At 60.4% G+C, this 18,126-nt stretch overlaps 2 protein-coding genes across 14 annotated transcripts in view; both read left to right on the forward strand.

Moving 5' to 3' along the window:
• The window catches only part of EHBP1 (EH domain binding protein 1), a 226,230-nt gene extending 219,163 nt beyond the window's left edge, over nt 1-7,067 (forward strand). For all 13 annotated transcript variants that reach the window (XM_037391625.1, XM_037391623.1, XM_037391626.1 and 10 more), the window contains 2 exons: nt 5,879-5,993; nt 6,152-7,067. In XM_037391625.1, coding sequence (XP_037247522.1) covers nt 5,879-5,993; nt 6,152-6,242 — 206 coding nt within the window. In that variant the 3' untranslated portion in view covers nt 6,243-7,067. The remainder of the gene's footprint in view (nt 1-5,878; nt 5,994-6,151) is intronic.
• A 3,704-nt stretch (nt 7,068-10,771) lies between these two features.
• Nucleotides 10,772-14,186, forward strand: OTX1 (orthodenticle homeobox 1). The gene is made up of 3 exons (XM_037393201.1): nt 10,772-10,907; nt 11,449-11,600; nt 12,327-14,186. The coding sequence occupies exons 1-3, from the start codon at nt 10,811-10,813 to the stop codon at nt 13,074-13,076; spliced, it is 999 nt and encodes a 332-aa protein (XP_037249098.1). The 5' UTR covers nt 10,772-10,810; the 3' UTR covers nt 13,077-14,186.
• The last annotated feature ends 3,940 nt before the right edge of the window (nt 14,187-18,126 follow it).

Genomic DNA, 18,126 nt, shown 5'->3' on the forward strand with positions numbered 1-18,126 from the left:
TTTCTGTTGCAGTTACACTCTCCTGGCATTCCTGGGGCGTCATGCCACTCTTGGTGCCGCAGCACATGGCAGGAGTGACCCAGGAAGGGAGCCTCCCGCCTTGTAAGGGTGCACATCTGGTTTACAACAGTGTCTCATGGGGCAAAAAAAAAAAGTCTCATCAGTTTTGGTGGTAAAACACCACGTTTGCCAAGTAAATATTTCATCACGAGCAGCGCCAGGATTAGCGCGATCCTTTGCACACATCTTCTCCCTTCCCTGCAACTCTCCCCAGTTTAGTCACCTTATCTGAATGAAAACTCACGGGAAGATTGACACGTGGGATAAATGAAACAATTGCATCCTTTCCATAGGGCTTTCAAGTGAATTGTACAATAATCCCGGGGATGATTCATAATAAAAAATAAACATCCAGATAGCTTAAACCACTGCTTGCATTATTTTATTTAAATATCTTAAGTGTTTTCTAATGCTGCACCGCTTATACCTCTCAGTCACAAATGCTGCCTTATAGTTCAAAGATGTTTGCTTTAAAGTTAATCCTTTGGGCTCTGTAAAATGGACCTTTTGTCTAATCAATGCAAATTGATTTTGCTATTCTGTATTGACCTCTCAACCCTTTGACTGTCCATGGTAATTTCTTTCTTCACCTGATAAGGTACCTGATCCATAATAAATCAATTCTAATTAGTTTGGAGACTTCACTGAGAGCATAAGTTTGTAGGAAAAAAGCAGCAGGTTTCAGGTAGCTTTGTCGTATCTCTCAATCTGTGGTTATATTTTTTGCATAAGACTGCGTCCACCATCTTCTTGGATAAACTTGAGTCATAAATATATTCGTTGCTTTCTGCAGAGACAAGCCAGATTAATTGGGAATCATACTAATGAAATATTTAAAATATAAAATACTCTAAAACCAGAGAGGAGCTAAGAGATACTGGATTGAAACCCACAATTTCAATCTTTAATTGCCTCTTACATGTTTTACTGTCTTGGAATGTCCTAGCAGCAGCCTTTGAACGTCTAGCAACCTATGCCATTCACACATTGATGTGAACGAAAATCTGTCCATTGTTTTTCTAAGTTCAGAGAGGGATGCCAAAGCCCAAGAAAGTCCTGAAAGTCCCTCCCCCCGCCCCGCTCCCCCCCCCCCCCCCCCCCCCGCGTTGTTGCTGTTGTTGTTTTGCTGCTGTGACAGAGTAAACAGGGATTTAGGGAGAAAACGTGAGAGCTGGATGATTTTGGTTATTTGGGTGGGGGGGGTTATTTATACAACAAAGTCCATAATTAGCATTTTAACCCTCAGTAAGATAATTAGTCTGCTAGAACTTTTAGCAGCTAGCTGCTTTTACTTAAAAAATATATCAAGGGAGACACTCTCCCAGGGCAAGGTGAAGCAGAGGTTTGAGACACCTTGCCTCTCGGCGTGCGTGCCAGTGGGTATCGCCTTGTGCCCGGCGCGCACTGGGAGCAGGGATGCGCTTGTGGGCAGCAGGGATAACGCTGCAGCGCTGATGGTGCCTCTGAGGAAGTACGGGCTGCCCGACCAGCCCGGGACTGCCTGCGCCAGGGCCGTTCAGGCGATTGCTAATGAGCGCCCGGGCTCTGTGAAAAAGTTGAAAAGACAGATCTCACTTTTACCAGCACCAGTTCCAAACCTGAAATACATGGGCAGAGGAGGGGGTGGGGAAATAACAGGACGGGACTGGTTTGTTTGTCGAAAAGAAAGGCAGAATGCACCAATCCAAACTGGAACTTAAAAAAAAAAAAGAAGAGTCTTTGAAAGGTGATAATTACTGTTTTGGTAAATTGCTCCAACTCTTCCACGCGTGACTGTGCTGTTTAAAAATCTATCAACCGATTTCTTTAGGCAGCTGATGACGGGGCAGCATTGGCCTTGCAGAAGGCAGCAGCCTGCTGATGGCAGATAAAGGTGGTTCCCGGCGGGCAGCGCCGGCCTCGGGAGGTGCTGACCGTTACAGTGCTCGGTGATGTGCAGCCGGTGTCCTCTTCACCAGCCGCTAAAATGGAGGCACAGGCAGCCGAGTAGCCTGTTGGAGTGTCACGGCACTTCAGGCGGAACATATGCCTGACCCAGGGCGGTAAGCAGAGGCATTGCTTCCCCCGCCCCGCTGGCCGCAGCGGTCAGAGGGACAGTGAACGCGGTGCCTGGCTCCCGCCGGGGTTCCTGCCGCTGGGACGCTCGAGCAGCCAGGCGAGATCCCTGCGTGCGGGCCAAAGCAAACGCAGGTTACTGGCCTGGCTTGAGCCCGCGCACACGGGAAGGCGTTGTGCTCCCGTGGTGCTCCCATTGTGCTCCCATCAGAGCTCATGGCAGCAAGGTGCTGCCTTCCAGAGCCTAGTTTTTGCCGTGGCCATGTGGCGGGATGCGGGATGCTGTACTTCCAGCCACCTTGCCTCTCACGCCTTTCTTTTTTTTTTTTTTTTTTTTTTTTTTACTTTTTCATTCCAGATTTAATGCCTCCGTAGAAAAGATAAGTTCATTTTTGCACACCTTGGGGTGGTGTGTTCATTTTCTGCCCAAGAAATGGATCTTCTTTAGGATTTTGTACATCTTGATTTATTCTTGGCTTATAGTTTGAAGTGGGTGCTCTTCTAAAAGGATTTATGCATAGGTTCACTATTTTTGTAGTTATGGTTTATATGATAAGCTTTTTATATTTAAAATCAATATGTAATCCTGTGGAGGAGCTTATCCTCTAAAACCCCATTTGTAAATCTATTTTAGCTTTGTTACACCGCGCAGCCACAGTATTCCATAGATTGATTAGGTTCAGCAGCAGAATCCTATCAAATGGCCTGCTCTGATGATGATGCAAACTCTTTCAGGATTGCTAGTTGACTGGAACTAAAGATAAGACCTGACTGCAATCCCCCAATGTGCTCTTTACAAAACTAGTGTTAATTTTCATCAAAGTGCTGGGCTTATTTATTATAGTGGCGAGGTTGAAGGTTTTACTACGAGAACTTTCGACCATTTCTATTAAAGCATTTCTATGGGAACCGGCCGCCTGTTTGCTTAAAGTAATTATCAGTTTAAGCGGGGCTGGGGGGGGGGGGAAGACAATATGAAGTCAATGAAGATGAGTAATTGAAAACATTTCTACCTTAACGTGAATTTAGCAAACTCTTGTCATTTTAAACTGCCCATCGCAAGTGGTGGCATGGGAGCTTTAGCTTTCAACGCTTTTAGCTCATATACAGCCCCAGAGCTTAATCCTATTTTTGTCCGGAGTGTAGCTTTTATAACAGTATTATTCTGAAATCTTCAAATTAATCACAGCCCATATTGTAGCTTCCCAGAGCTGCCGTCAGCCTGGGTAACTATATGTGACAGGTGTTATAGGTAATCCTGGCTTAAAAGGCACAACAGGTAGGAATCAAACTTGAACACAGTTGCTTTTTTAAACGTCGGGATGCTTCCTGAAACTGCTGCCCAGCAGTATTTTGTTGGATAAAACAAAACTGCAGTGTAATCACATATAAAATGTTATTTAAATACTTTGGGCCAGTTCCTCTTTTAACCAATTGTACTTGACTGATTTGAGTTTGGGTTTGGTTTTTTTATTGTTGGTTTGTTTGGTTTGGGGTTTGTTGTTTGTTTTTTTTGGGGGGGGGGCAGCAGGGAAGTCAGACTCCTTATCTAGGAAACAAAGTAAAAATGCAAGGGAATATTTTGCCAGCAAGTTTTCCCGTGGCATACTTCGAAGGCTAGTAGTGAGCAAATGCAGAAACAAAAAACCCCAACCAACCCAGTAGTTGTGTTCTGTGAAGTCCTAATATTGGCATTATTTACCCCACGGGGCTACAAGACGGGAGCAATAAAGATTGTAGCGCTTAGAAAGGGACGTAACAGGGGAAAAAAATGCCAGTGAAGGACTAAGTGAAACCTGTACCGAAATACTTTGACTGATGCTTTGAAAGCTAAAATTGCTGCTGAAACTGGAGAACTAGGAGGTGCAGAGGGGAGGGCAAAAAAAACCAACAAAACAAGCTTTAAAAATAATAATAGTTTTTCAACTAAGTGAAAACCGGTAAAATTGCCAAATAATTAACTCAAGTCCTGGTGGAGCCGGTGGGTTGCAGGTCCCTTCTCAGCTACAGCCTGGCGTGCCCAGATGTGCCGGGGAGCGAGCCTCCGCAGGGGCAGCGGCAGGGGCAGCAGCAGCAGCAGGAGGGGAAGGCTCCCCCGGCAGGCGGGGGCCGCGGCGGGGGTCGCACCCGCCCGTGCCGGTCAGGGTCGTGTCGCGCTGCCTGGCCCGGCCGCTGTCGCCCCTCGCCAGGCTGCGGTCACGGCGGGGCGGCACCGTGCGGCGGGTAACACCGGGGGGGTGGGGGGAAGGGATGCAGCGTGCCCAGCAGGAGCAGGAGGGCGAGTGCGGTGGGCCCGAGACCCCTGGGGAGCTGGCACCGCAAGGGCCGGTGCCGGAGCGGCGGCGGGGCCGCACGGGGGTGGGTTCAGGGTCCCGGTGGCGTCGGGTTTGGCCGCTGTGCACCTGGAAAATTATTTCTTTGGCGACGATGGGGGGAAGCAATGCACTGAGCCAAAAGGAAAAAAAGAAAAAAAAGAAAATAAAAAGGGGAGAAAAAAGAGAAAGAGAAAAACTCGCGGGAAGTTCCCGCAGCGCCTGGCCAGGCCGGTGCCGGGAGCGGGACGGGCCGCGGTGCGACGGGGTCCCCGCCGGGTCCCCCGGCCTGGGGTCGCCCGAGGGTCCCCCGCACACGTGTCGGGGTGGGCTCCCGGCCGCGGGCCCGGGCGGGCGGCGGCGCCTCAGTCTCTCCGCGCTGCCCCGACCCGCGCTGCGCGATGATGCGTCTGATTTTTAATTTGTAAATCCAAGGCCGAGTTCCCCCCAGCACCGCTCGCTTTCATGCGGCTCCCGAGCAGTTCGCTGCCTTGAATAAATCTGGCGGCGGAGGGGGTCGGGGGTCTGACCCACCGCATTCTTGCGGGGCGCGGGGGATCCGCATGGTAACGGCGGGCGGCATTGTCCGGCCCCGGCACAGCACCCTCGGTCCCTGCGCCCCCGGGGAGCGCGGCGGGGAGAGGGGGTGACATCGCCGAGGGGTGGCGATGGCTTCTCCCGGTGGGTTTTTTTTCCTTGTTGTTGTTGTTCGTTTTCTTTTTCTTTTTTTTTTTTTTTTTTTTTTTTGGAGCCGCTGTCCTCCCGCGCCCGCCCGCTATCTCCCCCGGCATCGCCGGCTCCGCTCATTGTTTACCCCCGTAATGAGGGAGGCGGGGGCGCCGGGGCTGACTGACAGCCACAGCCACAGGCCCCGGCCGCGGCTGCCGAGTGGCGGCCCCGGCGGCAGCCCCGGCCTGGGGGTCCCGGGAAAAGCCCCCAGGAACGAGCGGGGCCGCCGCTGCCAGCCGAGCCCTGCGGCATCGCGCGCGTCTGCTGGGGGGGGGGGGGGGCAGCGCCGCCGACCGGTGCCCGGGGGGAGAACGGAGGGGCGCGGGCCCGGCCCGGCGGCCTGGCCAGGGGACACAACCCACCGGCGACTCCCCAAAGCCAAACCCCCGCGGGCGGCCCGACGGCGCCGGCGGGCAGGGGCCGAAGCAGGGGCTGGGGTTCGGTCGGGGCCGGGGCAGGACGAGCGGCAGCGCTCTGCGGGCCGTGCCGTGCCAGGCCAGGCCAAGCTGTGCCGACCGTGCCGTGCCAGGCTATGCTGCGCCGGGCCCAGGCCGTGCGTGCCGGGCTATGCCAGGCCTTGCCGTGCCGTGCCAGGCTATGCCGGGCCGGGCCGGGCCTTTCCTTGCCGTGCCGTGCCGAGCTGTGCCGTGCCGGGCCAGGCTATGCCGTGCCGTGCCGTGCCGTGCGGGGTCTCACCGGTGTCCCCGTGGCTTTCCCCGCAGACTGGCAGAAGACGGAGGCGCAGAAGCGGCGGGAGCAGCTCCTGCTGGACGAGCTCGTCATCCTGGTGAACAAGCGGGACGCGCTGGTGCGGGACCTGGACGCGCAGGAGAAGCAGTGAGTGGGGCCGGGGTCCCCGAGCCCCCCAGCCCCGCGGAGGGCGCCGGGGCCGGGCTGGGGCCGGGGCCGGGCCGGGCTGGGGGTCTCGGCGCGGCCGCGGAGGGCAGCGCAGCCCCGCAGCCCCTCACCGCGCCGCCCGCCGCCTCTCTCCGCAGGGCCGAGGAGGAGGACGAGCACTTGGAGAGGACCCTCGAGCAAAACAAAGGCAAGATGGCCAAGAAGGAAGAAAAATGCGTCCTCCAGTGAGCGGCCTGGGCGGCCGCGCAGCACAGCTCTCCCCTACGTTTTGAAAAATGCCGACATGAGAGCGCGGAAAGAGAAAGAAAGAAAGAAAGAAAGAAAGAAAGAAAGAAAAAAAAAAGGACAAAAAAAAAGTGTTTTGGAGGAAAAAAAAATTAAAACTTTTTTCCCCATTTTGTTTGGCCAGCTGCGGGCCGCGCCGGAGCGGTGCCGGGCGGCGCTGGGAGCGGGGCAGCGTGGCGGCCGCTGCGGCACGGCCCGGTTCGGAATAAATATGTTTTTGTCGTAATAGGATTAGAGAGGGGGATATCGGGGGGGGGGGGGGGGGGGGGATCATTGGGAATGGTTTCATCTAGTCCTGCCATATGTAATACTTAATAAGCTACCTACATTTTATAGTTAGGTCAGATCCACCCCAGTTATTATTAAAAATGTGCTGTATTTACCAGTGTTTTATTTCAGCAGTTCTACATGTCCCCGGGAGTAGCGTTGGGGGGAATGTCACCCCACCTCACCCCACCCCACCCCACCCCCCGGAGTGGGCACAAAGCCCGGGGCAGTAACCGGGATGGGGAGGGCCCGGGCCGGGGAGGGAGCAGGGCAGGGACCGGCCCGGGGCACAGCGCGCCCGGCCGGGGCCGGCCCGACCCCCGCGCCCCCCCGCGTTATTTATTGCCCCCGGCCCGCGCCGTTCCCCCCCCGCCCCCGTCCGTGTGCCCCCACGCGTGTCCCACGCTCGCATCGTCCCTTCGTGGAGCTCGTCTCGTTTATTTATTACAATATCGAGTCATATATAAATTTTCAATAAAAGCCGAATCTTTCTTACCGTAACTGCCGCGTTCCTCCTTACCTGGGGACCCCCCCGCCGGCCGGGGAGGGTGCGCGGGGGCTCGGCCCGGGGCGGGGGCAGAGGGGCTCGGCCGCCCCCGCTTCATCCCCGCAATGAGCAAGGAAACCCACCAGCGGGAAAAGTTTTTCGTTTAATAAAGAGCAAGTCGGGGGGGGGGCTTTTCCCTGCGGGGGATGCGCGAGAGAGCCCCCGCTGCGGCCGCGCAAGGAGCGCACCCGCGCAGCGGAAAACCCCGCGGCGACGCGGCCGAAGGACCCCCCCGCGCCCCCGATCGCCGGCGGCTCCGGCCGCAACTGCGACCGCGCTCCCACCGAAAAAAAACCCAATTAAAAATAAGTAGGTGCCCCGGGGAGGGTGGAAGCGCGCGGCCTTGCGGGCGCGGCCGCGGGGGTGGGCGGCCCGGGGCTGGGGGCTGCCCCTCCGCCCCCTCCCGCAGCGACGGGCTGGCGAGCGGGGGAGACGCGCCCCGAGAGCTCCGCGGCTGCGGAGGGTGGGCAGGGGCGAGGGCGACAAAGCCTCGGACCGGCACGGAGGGGGGGCCAAGCACCCCCTCCCTCCCCCCGGGGGGCCGCGGCTTGTCCGGCTGTTAACGCGGAAAAAGTAACTCGCCCCCCCGCCCGGGTTGCGGGAAAAATAAGTGTGTGTGCCCGTCCCCCCTCCCGGCCACCGGCCGCAGGACCCCCCGCTGCCTCCCTGCCCTTCCCCGCCGGGGGGAGGGCCCGCAGCCCCGAGCTTACCTGGGCGCAGCGAGGGGGGCGCAGGCCCCGGCCGGCGGGGGGGGGCGGGCAGAGCCGGGACCGTCACCTCGGGGGGCCGCGAGCCCCGGCCCTGCCCGCAGCCCCCGGCGAGGCGCCTTCGATGGGCAACCGGTGCCTGGGGGGGGGGGGGGGGGGGGCACGGATACCTCCGGGGAGAAGGGGGCAGCCCCGGGGGGGCGGCCGCTGCACGCCAGGTCCGGGGCCGCCCCGCCGGGGCGAACTGATGGGAAAGCGGCGGGGGGACCGGGGCCTGCCCCGGCGGGACCGGGAAAAACCGGAGGGGGCGATGAGGGCTGGATATGGGGGGCACTGCCCCCCAAGCCTTCCTCCCCCTCCCCCTCCCTTTGCTTTTTGTGAATGGGTCGCGGCGCCTTTGTTGCGGGGAGCAGCGCCCGCGCCGCTGACTTTCGTGGGGGAGCGAAGGAGCCTGTAAGGCTCCCCCCCAACCCCGCACCCGGGCCCGGCGCCCCCCCCACCCCCCCGCCCAGGGAAAAGGGGGGAAAGCAGAAAAAATAAATTAAAGAAGGCGGGGAGGAAAGCCGGGCTGCACGCGGGGTGGCGGGCAGCGCCGGCGGACATCAGCTCGCTTTCAGCGGCGGCTGCGGGAGCGGGGCGGGCGGGGGCCCAGGCACAGCCGCGCTCCGCAGCCCCGGGACCGCCGGCGCCCCCCCGACGGCGCGGCTGCAGCGCCCCGCTCCGCTCCCGCCGCGGGCAACGACTCGGGCTGCGCGGAGCGGTGCGGAGCGGAGCGGGGTCCCGCTGCCCTCCCCGCCCCCCGTCCCTCGCTCGCCCCCCGTGCGTTCGGGACACGCGGGGAAAGGTACGGCCGCCGCTTCTTTTTTATTATTATAATTTTAAAGCACAAAGTTCGGGCGAGCCCCGAGGCGCCGGAGGGGGGGGCCGGCCCCGCTGCCCCCCCCTCGCCCGCCCCCTCCGCGCCGGCCAAAACTTTTCCGCGGCCCCCTGGTACGCGGAGCAGCGCAGGGGGCAGCGGGGGGGGGCGGGGCAGCGCTGCGCGCGCGCGGAGCCGCTCCCCTCGCACAACTTCTCCACCGCCCCCCCCCCTCCAGCCCCTCCGCGGAAGTTGCGCGGGACCCTGCGCGCCCACCCCCGCCCCCCTCGGCCCTCTCCACCTCCGTCGTGCGCCGGGCAGCTCTGCGCGCCGCCGGGGCCGGGCCGAGCGGCCGGCGGCGGGTGCGCGGAGGAGCGCGGAGCGGCGCGGGGCGGGGGGGCGCAGAGGGAGCGGGCGCCCTGCGCTGCCATTGCCCGGGCGGCTGTCAGTCAGGCGGGGAGCGGCCGGGGATTGGCGCCGGGCTGGTTACGCAGATGCTTTGCGCGCACATACAAGGGTAGGGCCGGGGGTGGGTGATCCATCCTCCGCAGGGCCGCGGCTCCATCGCCCCGACAGCGCGGGCCGCCGGCGAGGTAACGCGGGGCGCCCCGACAAGTTGGGGTGCGCGGCTCCGCGCCGGGCATCCCCCCCGGCCCCCTCCCCAGCCCGCTTCTCACCTGCCTGCCTGCCCCCCCCGCCGCCCCGCCCGCCCCCTCCGCGCCCCCCGCCCGCTCCGCCCTGCGCGCAGCCCCCGCGGTGGCCGCGCTCCGCTCCGCAGGTGGCCGCGCAGGTGAGGCGGGAGGGGGCGGCGGGCAGCGTGCTGCCCCGACGGGGCGGGCGGCGGGACGGAGCGGGCCCGGCACCGGGGTGCGGGTGCGTGTGCGGGGGGTGGGCACGGCCGGGCCGGGGCTGCCCCGGGACTTTCCTCTTCCTCGCTTCGTTTTTCCCCTCTATTTCCCCCTTCCTTCCCTCTCCGCCCCCCCCACACCCCCCCGCCGCCCGGGACGGTCCCGCTCCGCCGCGCTCCCCGGCAAAGTTATGCAACGCCGGGTCAAGGCGCTGCCGCCCGGCCCGGGCTGCCGGACCACCCCCCCCGCCCCCAGCCCACCGCCCCCGCCGGCCGGGGTGCCCGCAGAGCCCCGGGGCGGGGGGGTCCCGGGGTTCGGCGGGGCTGCCCGGAGTCTCTCCGCCCCTTCCCTCCCCTTCGCGTTTATCTGCGGCTTTTTGCCGCCGAGCCCGGCCGCTGCCTCCCGAGCTGCGGCCGCCGGGTCCCGCCTGTGCCCCGGCCCCCCCGGCCCCGCCGCAGCCCCCCCGGCCCCGGGACGGGCCTCGCCGCCGCCCCGGCCCGGGCTGCCAGCGCCTGCCGCCCCTCGCCCTTTTCCTTTTTTCCCTTTTTAACTCTTATCCATTTCTAATTAAAACGTCCCCGTCTGCTCGCTTTTAAATTAATTATACTTCCCTCCTCTGGTCCCTCCTTTTGATTCCTAATCCAATTATCTTTTTAAATAATTGCTTTATCTCTCCCCATCGCCGGGCACTGTTGCCTCTCGGCACTTGTGCGCAACTCGCCTACGTTTCAGATAAAATAATAATAATAACAACAATATCAGCGCTACTACCGAGGGTGGCGGGCGGCGGCCCCGGTCCCCGCGCAGTGCGCGGCCGCGGAGCCCGGCGGGGGCCGCCCTGACCCGCCTCCCCCCTCTCTCCCCAGGCGCCCCGGCCTCGCCTCTGCGCGGGCAGCGAATCCGCCTTTTCTTGCCCGATCGTCGCTGCTGTTGCAGTTTTTCCCCCTCCGTCCCTTTTCGTCGGTTTGGGGGTTTGTCCCCTCCCGGTGCCGGCGATCGCTTGAGGACCTCACGGCGGTGACGGCGGGACGGAACGAAAAAACTCCTCGGACGCCGATTTTGTGCTCCGTTTTGAAATTGTTGGCTTTCAATTTTTTTGCTTCTTGTTCGGGATTTTTTCGGGGGGTCTTTTTCGTTGGGGTTTTTTCCACCCACCCCCCTCCCCACCCCTTACATTTGATTTGACTTTTTTTTTTTCCTTTTTTTTTTTTCTTTTTTTCCTTTTTTTTTTTTTTTTTGGTTAATTTTTTTGCGGAACTTTGGAGGAAACCTGCCCGGCTTTTAGCATGATGTCTTACCTCAAACAGCCCCCTTACGGCATGAACGGGCTGGGGCTGACGGGCCCCGCCATGGACCTGCTGCACCCCTCCGTGGGGTACCCGGGTGAGTGCCCCGTCCCCGTCCCTGCACGCGCCCTGGCAGCCAGCGGAGGGGGAAAAACTCCGTCCCGGGTGGGTTTGGAGGAGCCCGCGGAGCCGTGCGGTTTGGGGGGGTCTCTGGGGTGGGTGCCCCCATTTTCCTGCATCCCTGGCTGGGGAGAGCGGGCTGGAGGGGCACACGGCTGGGTCCAGCAAAATTTCTCCCCCATCCCCGAGGTTTATTCGTTGGCGTAGGTATTTTTAAGGATGAAAAAAAGATGCTTTTTTTTTAAAAAAAAAAAAAAAGTTTATTTCAACACAACGAAATCTTCTTGTTGCTGTGGCCAGGGCCAGGCCTGCCCCTGCCCTGGCCCGCTGCTGCTTGCCCTCCCGAGCAGGATGGGGTCTGGTCCCTGCGGTCGTGCCCTGCTGCCATGGGGCAGGGCTGCAGGAGCATCGCCACTCCTTGGGGTCGGAGGCAGGGATGCTTCTCGGGCCCCTGCCCCAGGGATGCTGGGGGGTGCGGGAGGGATGCAGGGACCTGGCATGACGCTGCTTGCCCCCAGCCACCCCACGGAAGCAGCGGCGGGAGCGCACCACCTTCACACGCTCGCAGCTGGACGTGCTGGAGGCACTCTTTGCCAAGACCCGCTACCCTGACATCTTCATGCGGGAGGAGGTGGCCCTGAAGATCAACCTGCCCGAATCTCGAGTCCAGGTACCAGAGCTTGGCAGGGGGCTCTCGCCCCACTGTGAGCTGGGGGGATGCAGGGGCGCCCCGGCTCAGCGGGCACCACTCGGACCCAGCTCCCCGTCCGCACTGCTCATCCCTGTGTCCTCGGGGCTGGGGTGCATCTGCGCACCCAGTAGCTTGTCTGTCCTGTTGTGGGGGTGTCTGAGCAAAGGGGGAGATTTTATTTTTCTTTTTTTTTACCTGCTTTTATTAATTCTATTTTTATTAATATTTTTCCTGTCCCCTTCCACCTGCCCCAGGGTGTAGCGGCCCCGCTGCCCACCTGCTTCCCCGGGGTGCTCCCTCTGGCACCGCTGTCCGGACGGCGATGCCCAGTGGGGTGGGATGCACGGGTGGCATCCCACGCAGGAGCTGTCCCGCAAAGCTGTATTTTGTTGCTGCGTGGGGGACACGCGCAAGCTGGGACGGCCCACCTGCGGGCCCTGGGCATCCCTGCTTGTGGGGCAGGATGAGGGGTGGCCCGGGTGCCAGACGGGGCGGGGTTTTTTTTTTTCGGGGTGTGGGGGAGTACGGTGCTAATGGCTGGGCGTGGGTGCTGGGAGAACTGGTGCTGGGGTGAGGTGGGTTGGGCGCTCCCAGAGCGAGGAGGGGTGGTGGGGTGAGCGGGGCCAGCCCAGAGGGTCCCTGCTTGCCCCGCTGCCCCTGCTTACCCCATGGCTCATCCCCCTGCGCCCCACTTTCTCGCTGCAGGTCTGGTTCAAGAACCGCCGTGCCAAGTGCCGGCAGCAGCAGCAGAGCGGCGGCGGGGCCAAGAGCCGTCCGGCCAAGAAGAAATCCTCACCAGCCCGTGAGAGCTCGGGTTCGGAGAGCAGCGGGCAGTTCACGCCGCCGGCAGCAGCCTCCAGCTCAGCTTCTTCTTCGTCCTCCAGCTCGGCCTCGTCGGCCCCAGCAGGCGCCCCGGCCTCGCTCAGCACCCCGGCGTCATCCATCTGGAGCCCAGCTTCCATCTCTCCCGGCGCAGCGCCGGCAGGGGTGACTGTGCCCGAGCCGCTGCCGCCGGCCGCCGCGTCCTGCATGCAGCGGGCCGGCCCCGCCGCCGCCGCCTCCGCCAGCTACCCCGTCTCCTATGGCCAAGGCGGGGGGTACGGGCAGGGGTACCCCACACCGCCCTCCTCCTCCTATTTTGGGGGCGTGGATTGCAGCTCTTACCTGGCGCCCATGCACTCCCACCACCATCCCCACCAGCTCAGCCCCATGGGGCCCTCCTCAGTGCCCGGCCACCACCACCACCACCCGCTGAGCCAGAGCTCGGGCCACCACCACCATCACCATCATCACCACCACCATCAGGGTTACGGCGGCACCGGGCTGCCCTTCAACTCCTCCGACTGCCTGGACTACAAGGAACCTGCCGCTGCTGCCTCTTGGAAGCTCAACTTCAACTCCCCCGACTGCCTCGACTACAAGGACCAGGCGTCCTGGCGCTTCCAGGTCTTGTGAGGGGCCGCCTGCTACCCCCCACCCCACCCCCCCATTCACCACGGACCCCCTGCCTGGTGTCTCCTGCTGCCTCCCGGGCAGGACTCTGGCTCCGGCTTCTCTTCCTCCTCCTCCTCCTCCTCCTCCTTCTCCCCTCTCTTCGTTAGCAGTGGCGATGCCCCGGGGGGGTTCCTGCCACCCCCATCTCTACTGACTGATATTTATTTGCTTCCTGCACCCCTCCAGTGGGTTTATTATAATTATTATTTTTTTAAACGCAACAGAAGAGGAGTTTAAAAAAAATAATAATAAAAAGCCTAGCATCTCCCCTGCTGCCCCCTGCCCCAGGCAGAGGCGCAGGCTGGCTCCTGCCCTGCCGGTGCCCCCCCAGCTTCGTGCGGGGACCCTCACCCCCCTGGTGCGGGAGCCCCTGGCTCGCCGGTCCTGCACAGCCTCTTGCCGCTGGGAGCGGCGGGAACGATGTAAATACTAGGTCCGTTCCAGTGACCGTGATTATTTTAGTTGATGCTGTTGGGTTGGCATTTATCTAGAGTCTTAACATGGAACAGAACTTAATTTTTTTTTTATGTTATTTTAATTTTTTTCCCTAAAAACGAATCTTTCCCGATCTTGCGTCCTGCGTCCTCCGTCCGTCCTCGAGGGCTCCGTGCAAGCTCGCCCGTGCTGTCCCGGGGCTGGGCAGGGGTTGGCAGCCAGGGGGGGTGCCCAGAGGGGGGAGGCAAAGGGGGAGGAAAGAGCTGCCCTGCTCATCCGCAACCTGCAGACCAAAAAAACCAAAACTTTTGGAGGAAAAAATTTTAACAAAAAACAATAAAAAGAAAAAAGAAAAGCAGTGTAAAAAAAAAGTTTTGGTTTATTTTTTGGGGGTAGGGTTGCAGGGGAAAGCAGCTCGCGGCGGGGGGGGCATGACTCTTTGGGGGTGTGTTTTTTCGGTTTGGTTACCGATATTACTTTTTTTTTTTTTTTTTTTTTTTTTGGCCCTTCTGTTGGTTGGCACGTTTGCGGCTCCCAGCCCGGCTGTCCTGCGCCGTGTACCTGGGACTTTCGATGCGGTAACCCCACACTTACCCCTTCAACTGTAAGGAAACCCCCCCCTTCCCACCCCTCCCAATAAAATCCAAACTAATAAACGCGGTGGTGTCCTGTCCTCCTTCCTCCCCCTTGCCTCCTCTTCTCAGGAAACTTCCCTGGGGGGAGCAAGGCGTTGGGAAATGCTTCCCGGGGGGGGGCCAGCAGAATGGAGGGGGGGGGGGATGGTTTTGCGAGTGCTGGGGGGGGCGGGCTGGGACCCGCGTTCGGTGCCGTGGCTGCCGATTTCTGGCCGCGCTGCGGTGCCGCTGGGACCCCAGGGACGGAGCAGCAGCCCCCCCCCCGCCCCCCAGGGTGACCCGAACCCGTGGGGCTGCCCCACGGCGGGGGGGGGGAAGGCCCCCTGCCCCTGCGCGGGTCGGGTCGGAGGGATGCTCGGCACCCGGCGCTGCCCTCCCGGAGCGAGCCGGGGCCGGGCGAGGGGGGGGGTTATTTCTCATCGCAGCCTCCCCCCTTTTGCCCCCGGGGTCCTCCCCACAGGTGCTGGAAGCTGCTCGCTGGGTCTGGGGCCGTTCCCGCTCCCACGGGGCCGGCACCGAGGGGACCACGGGGGCCACCGCTGCCCTTGCCTGGGCCATTGATACACGGGGGGGGGGGCACCCCCAAATTCCCACCCCCCTCCCTGTGACCTTGCCGCAGCCGGGAGCTCTGGGGCTGTGGGCCCCTCTGCCCGGTGTCCCCAGGCACCCCGGGGCAGTGGGGACCGTGTGGGGGGGGCGAGGTGTCGAGGCACTGGTGTGCTCTGGGCAGCCACTGGGCGGGGGTGTCTTTACCCCGCCCCAGGACCCCCCAGCGTCCCAGTGGGGTGCAAATGGGGCTGGCAATGTGCAGTTGTGAGATGGGCTGCAGTGGAGACCAGCGGAGGGGGAGGGGGGATGAGTGGGGCCTCAGCCCCAGGTGCTCCCGGCACATGCTTCCCTTCCCCCCAGGGTCACGGCACGGCACAACCCGAGGTGGGGGGCGGCCGATGGCCCCAGCGCCCCCACGGTGCCTCCGGGAGAGACGGGAGGGGACGGGTGCACCCGGGTTGATTTTACGGGATTTTCTTCTTTAAACGGGTCTTTTCCTTGTTTCCTTCAGCGCATACATACACATACACATAGTTAAGTGTTTATATGTTTAAGTATTTATATATTTAAGTACATTTATATAAATGTGTCTCTCTGTGTGTGTATATATATATATATATATATTAATGTTTCTCTTTTGCAAGCACTAGTAAGATGCTCATCACACCAAGGGGGGGGCTGTACAGGTAGGTTGGGGGGGCGGCCATGTGTGCTGGGTCTGGTACCACCAGCCTATGCATGCCCCAGCCCTTCTGTTAAAAGGAAAGAAGTTATTGCAGCCCTCCCAGAGCTGTGAAAAAAAAATAATGAAAGAAAAAAGAATAAAAATCTGTGCTGGGCACAAAGTGAACTGAAGTTGCCCTCCCAGATTTAGTGAGCACCTGAGAGCCAAGAGGCAGCAGGTGTATAACACCCCTCTACATGCACTCATTTCATCGGCTTTAAATAAAAATCACACAGACGTCATCTTCCTTAAAAATTATAACTCAGGAAAGCAGCGATGCTGAGTGACGCAGCCAAGAGGGGAGCCTGAGTTCCAGTTTGGTGGCACGGTCCTACACCTCTTCATCCAGTATCCCCCAGTGTGGTGGCCCATGGCAGGGGATGCTTCGGGGGTTGGGACGCCACAGGGTGCTGGCTTCCCCAGGGGAATCCCCCCGGCTGGGAGCCCAGCGGCTGCCCCTGCCTCACTGCGTGGACACTACCCTGTCCCACGGGCACAGCAGTGGGGCTGGTTGCTGAGCCCAGCTGGTGGCAGGGACATGGAGGAACCTGGTCCAGGTCACATCAAATATTGGCTTTGTCCTGCGCGCCTGCCTTCCCTTTTTATTTTATTTTTTTTGTTGTTGTTGTTGCATTTCTCCCAGCCCTGGAGGTTTTTTTCAAAGCACAATTCAAGCAGGAACAGCCGGTTTGCTGAAAAAACAACTAAAATTGCTGCTTTTTTTTTTTTTTCCTTGTATTGGGTAGAACTCCCCAATCCGTGCCGTGGCCACTGGCGAGCCCAGTGTGGTCGGGCCTCATCCTCCCTCTGCCACCCACGGGCCGGTGCCAGCAGGTGGGCAAGATGTGACTTGTGCTTGTTGGCACAGGCTGGGGAGCGTCATGCCCAGCTTTGGGGGGCCCCCAGCACCCCCCAATTCGCTAGCAGCATGGCTGGGGCTTGGGCATCCGCGCGCTCTCCCACCATGGACTCCCCGGGGGCCGGAGCGGGCGCAAGTCTCGGCAGGTCTGGTGGCACGTCGCCGTGCCCAGCTCCGGCAGCAGGCGCCGGCGGCATCACCCGGCTGAGATTTTGGGCAGCCCAGTTGGGAAACAGCTGCCTGGGTGACTCGGTGCCTCCCTTCTCAAGCATGAAGGCTCCTGGCTGCACAGCTACTATTAGTATTTATAATTATATTTTTTAAATAGCATTTGTTGCTGGACCACGGTGCTCGCAGCGGCCCAGGGGCTGGTGCCAGGGCGCCGGGACACCGCGGTACCTGGCACAAGCCTGGTGAAGCTCCTGCCTCTCGCTGAGTGCCAGCTCCTAAGGCATGTGGTGCTTTCCTGCTGCGAGTCAAGGGCCAGGGCTTGGCGGGGGCCGGGGGGGTGGGGGGTGGGGCGGGCACAGAGGGGGGCACGTACAGCCTATCCTGGGCTGTCCTTAGTTTTTACGCTTGGTGCTTCGTGGACCTGAAATAATTGGTGATCTGTTTGCTGCTGTCAGAGTAGCTGCTGTGAGTAGAGCCCCTGCTCCGAGCAGAGCCCTGCTCGGCCGGTGCTCCCCGAACCCCCCCCCGGCAGGTGGCAGGGGGCTGCCCTCGGTTGGGACCTGGCCCGGGGGCGGTGGGCTGCACTGTGCTGCTGGGGGGCCCGGCCGCCCCCCGGCCGCAGGGTGGGCTTTGGGGGTGCAAAGTGTTATGGCCGAGCAGGAATTATTAAACCATCGGAAGCTGCAGGACCGTGCCCAGCACCGCGCGGTGCAGCGATGCTGCAGCCCCCTCGCTGGCCGGGCACGGGGGCAGGTGGGGGCGGCCGAACCCTCGCCCAGCCACCTGTGGTTTTCCCGGTCTGTGTTAGCCACTCATGGCTAATTCCTGCGCTATGAGTAGCAATTAATGCGCATCACATCCCGCATTGGTTCCAAACCTGTTTTGAATTTGTCAATAAAAATAAATGAACCTGCTGGTGTCACTCCCAGCCGAGGAACCTGCTGCACTGCAGAGCTCCTTCCGTGTCGTGTGGCCGAGCACAGAGCTGTGGGCAAGGAGGAGGGAGAGAATGGTCAGCGGGCTGGAGCCCAGAGGAAAACATATGCCTTTTTCCAGCTAGATCCCAACCCAACACTTGCCCCCTCCCAAAACGGACAGGACTTTTCCAAGAAAGCAAGAGAGGATTTTTTATTTTTATTTTTTTTTAATGAAAAACTGCAATTTTAGGAAACAGCGTTCTGGATCTTATGTACATTTCTAGTATCACTTCCTGTATATTTTTAAGCTGAAATCCTCTTAGCATGCAAAGTAAATAGATTATGATATACTGAAGGATTAAGAATCACTGTCTGGTGTCAGATTAATCCCTCATATAGACCATCACTTGTACTGACAGAAATATGGCTGCAATTCAGCAAAATAGCTGCGCGGCAAAGCATCGCACCGCAGCTCCCGATGCAGCACCAGCGCCCAATCGCTGCCTGCCCTTGTGCCATGTGTTTTCCAGAAATTAAATTTAAATCCATAGGCCATTAAAAGCGTGCTGCCCCCCAAGCGCTGCGCAGAGTGTGGCTCCGCGCAGGGAGGCAAGGCAGCAGCCAGCTCTGTTTCAAAGCTTTGCTTTAGTAATTTCCCCCCGTTGAGTGTATAAAACCCTTCGTGTCGCAGCCCATTCGCACCCTTCAAGCCGCAAAGCAA

The sequence above is a fragment of the Falco rusticolus genome, chromosome 6, assembly GCF_015220075.1.
Source record: "Falco rusticolus isolate bFalRus1 chromosome 6, bFalRus1.pri, whole genome shotgun sequence".
NCBI classification, from domain to species: Eukaryota; Metazoa; Chordata; class Aves; order Falconiformes; family Falconidae; genus Falco; species Falco rusticolus.

What these genes read in the sequence shown, in the direction of transcription:
- OTX1 (XM_037393201.1), top strand. Translation starts at nt 10,811, where the DNA reads ATGATGTCTTACCTCAAACAGCCCCCTTACGGCATGAACGGGCTGGGG. An exon ending in CCCCTCCGTGGGGTACCCGG is followed by an intron (nt 10,908 to 11,448) that starts GTGAGTGCCCCG and finishes GCTTGCCCCCAG; the next exon opens with CCACCCCACGGAAGCAGCGG. An exon ending in TGCCCGAATCTCGAGTCCAG is followed by an intron (nt 11,601 to 12,326) that starts GTACCAGAGCTT and finishes TTCTCGCTGCAG; the next exon opens with GTCTGGTTCAAGAACCGCCG.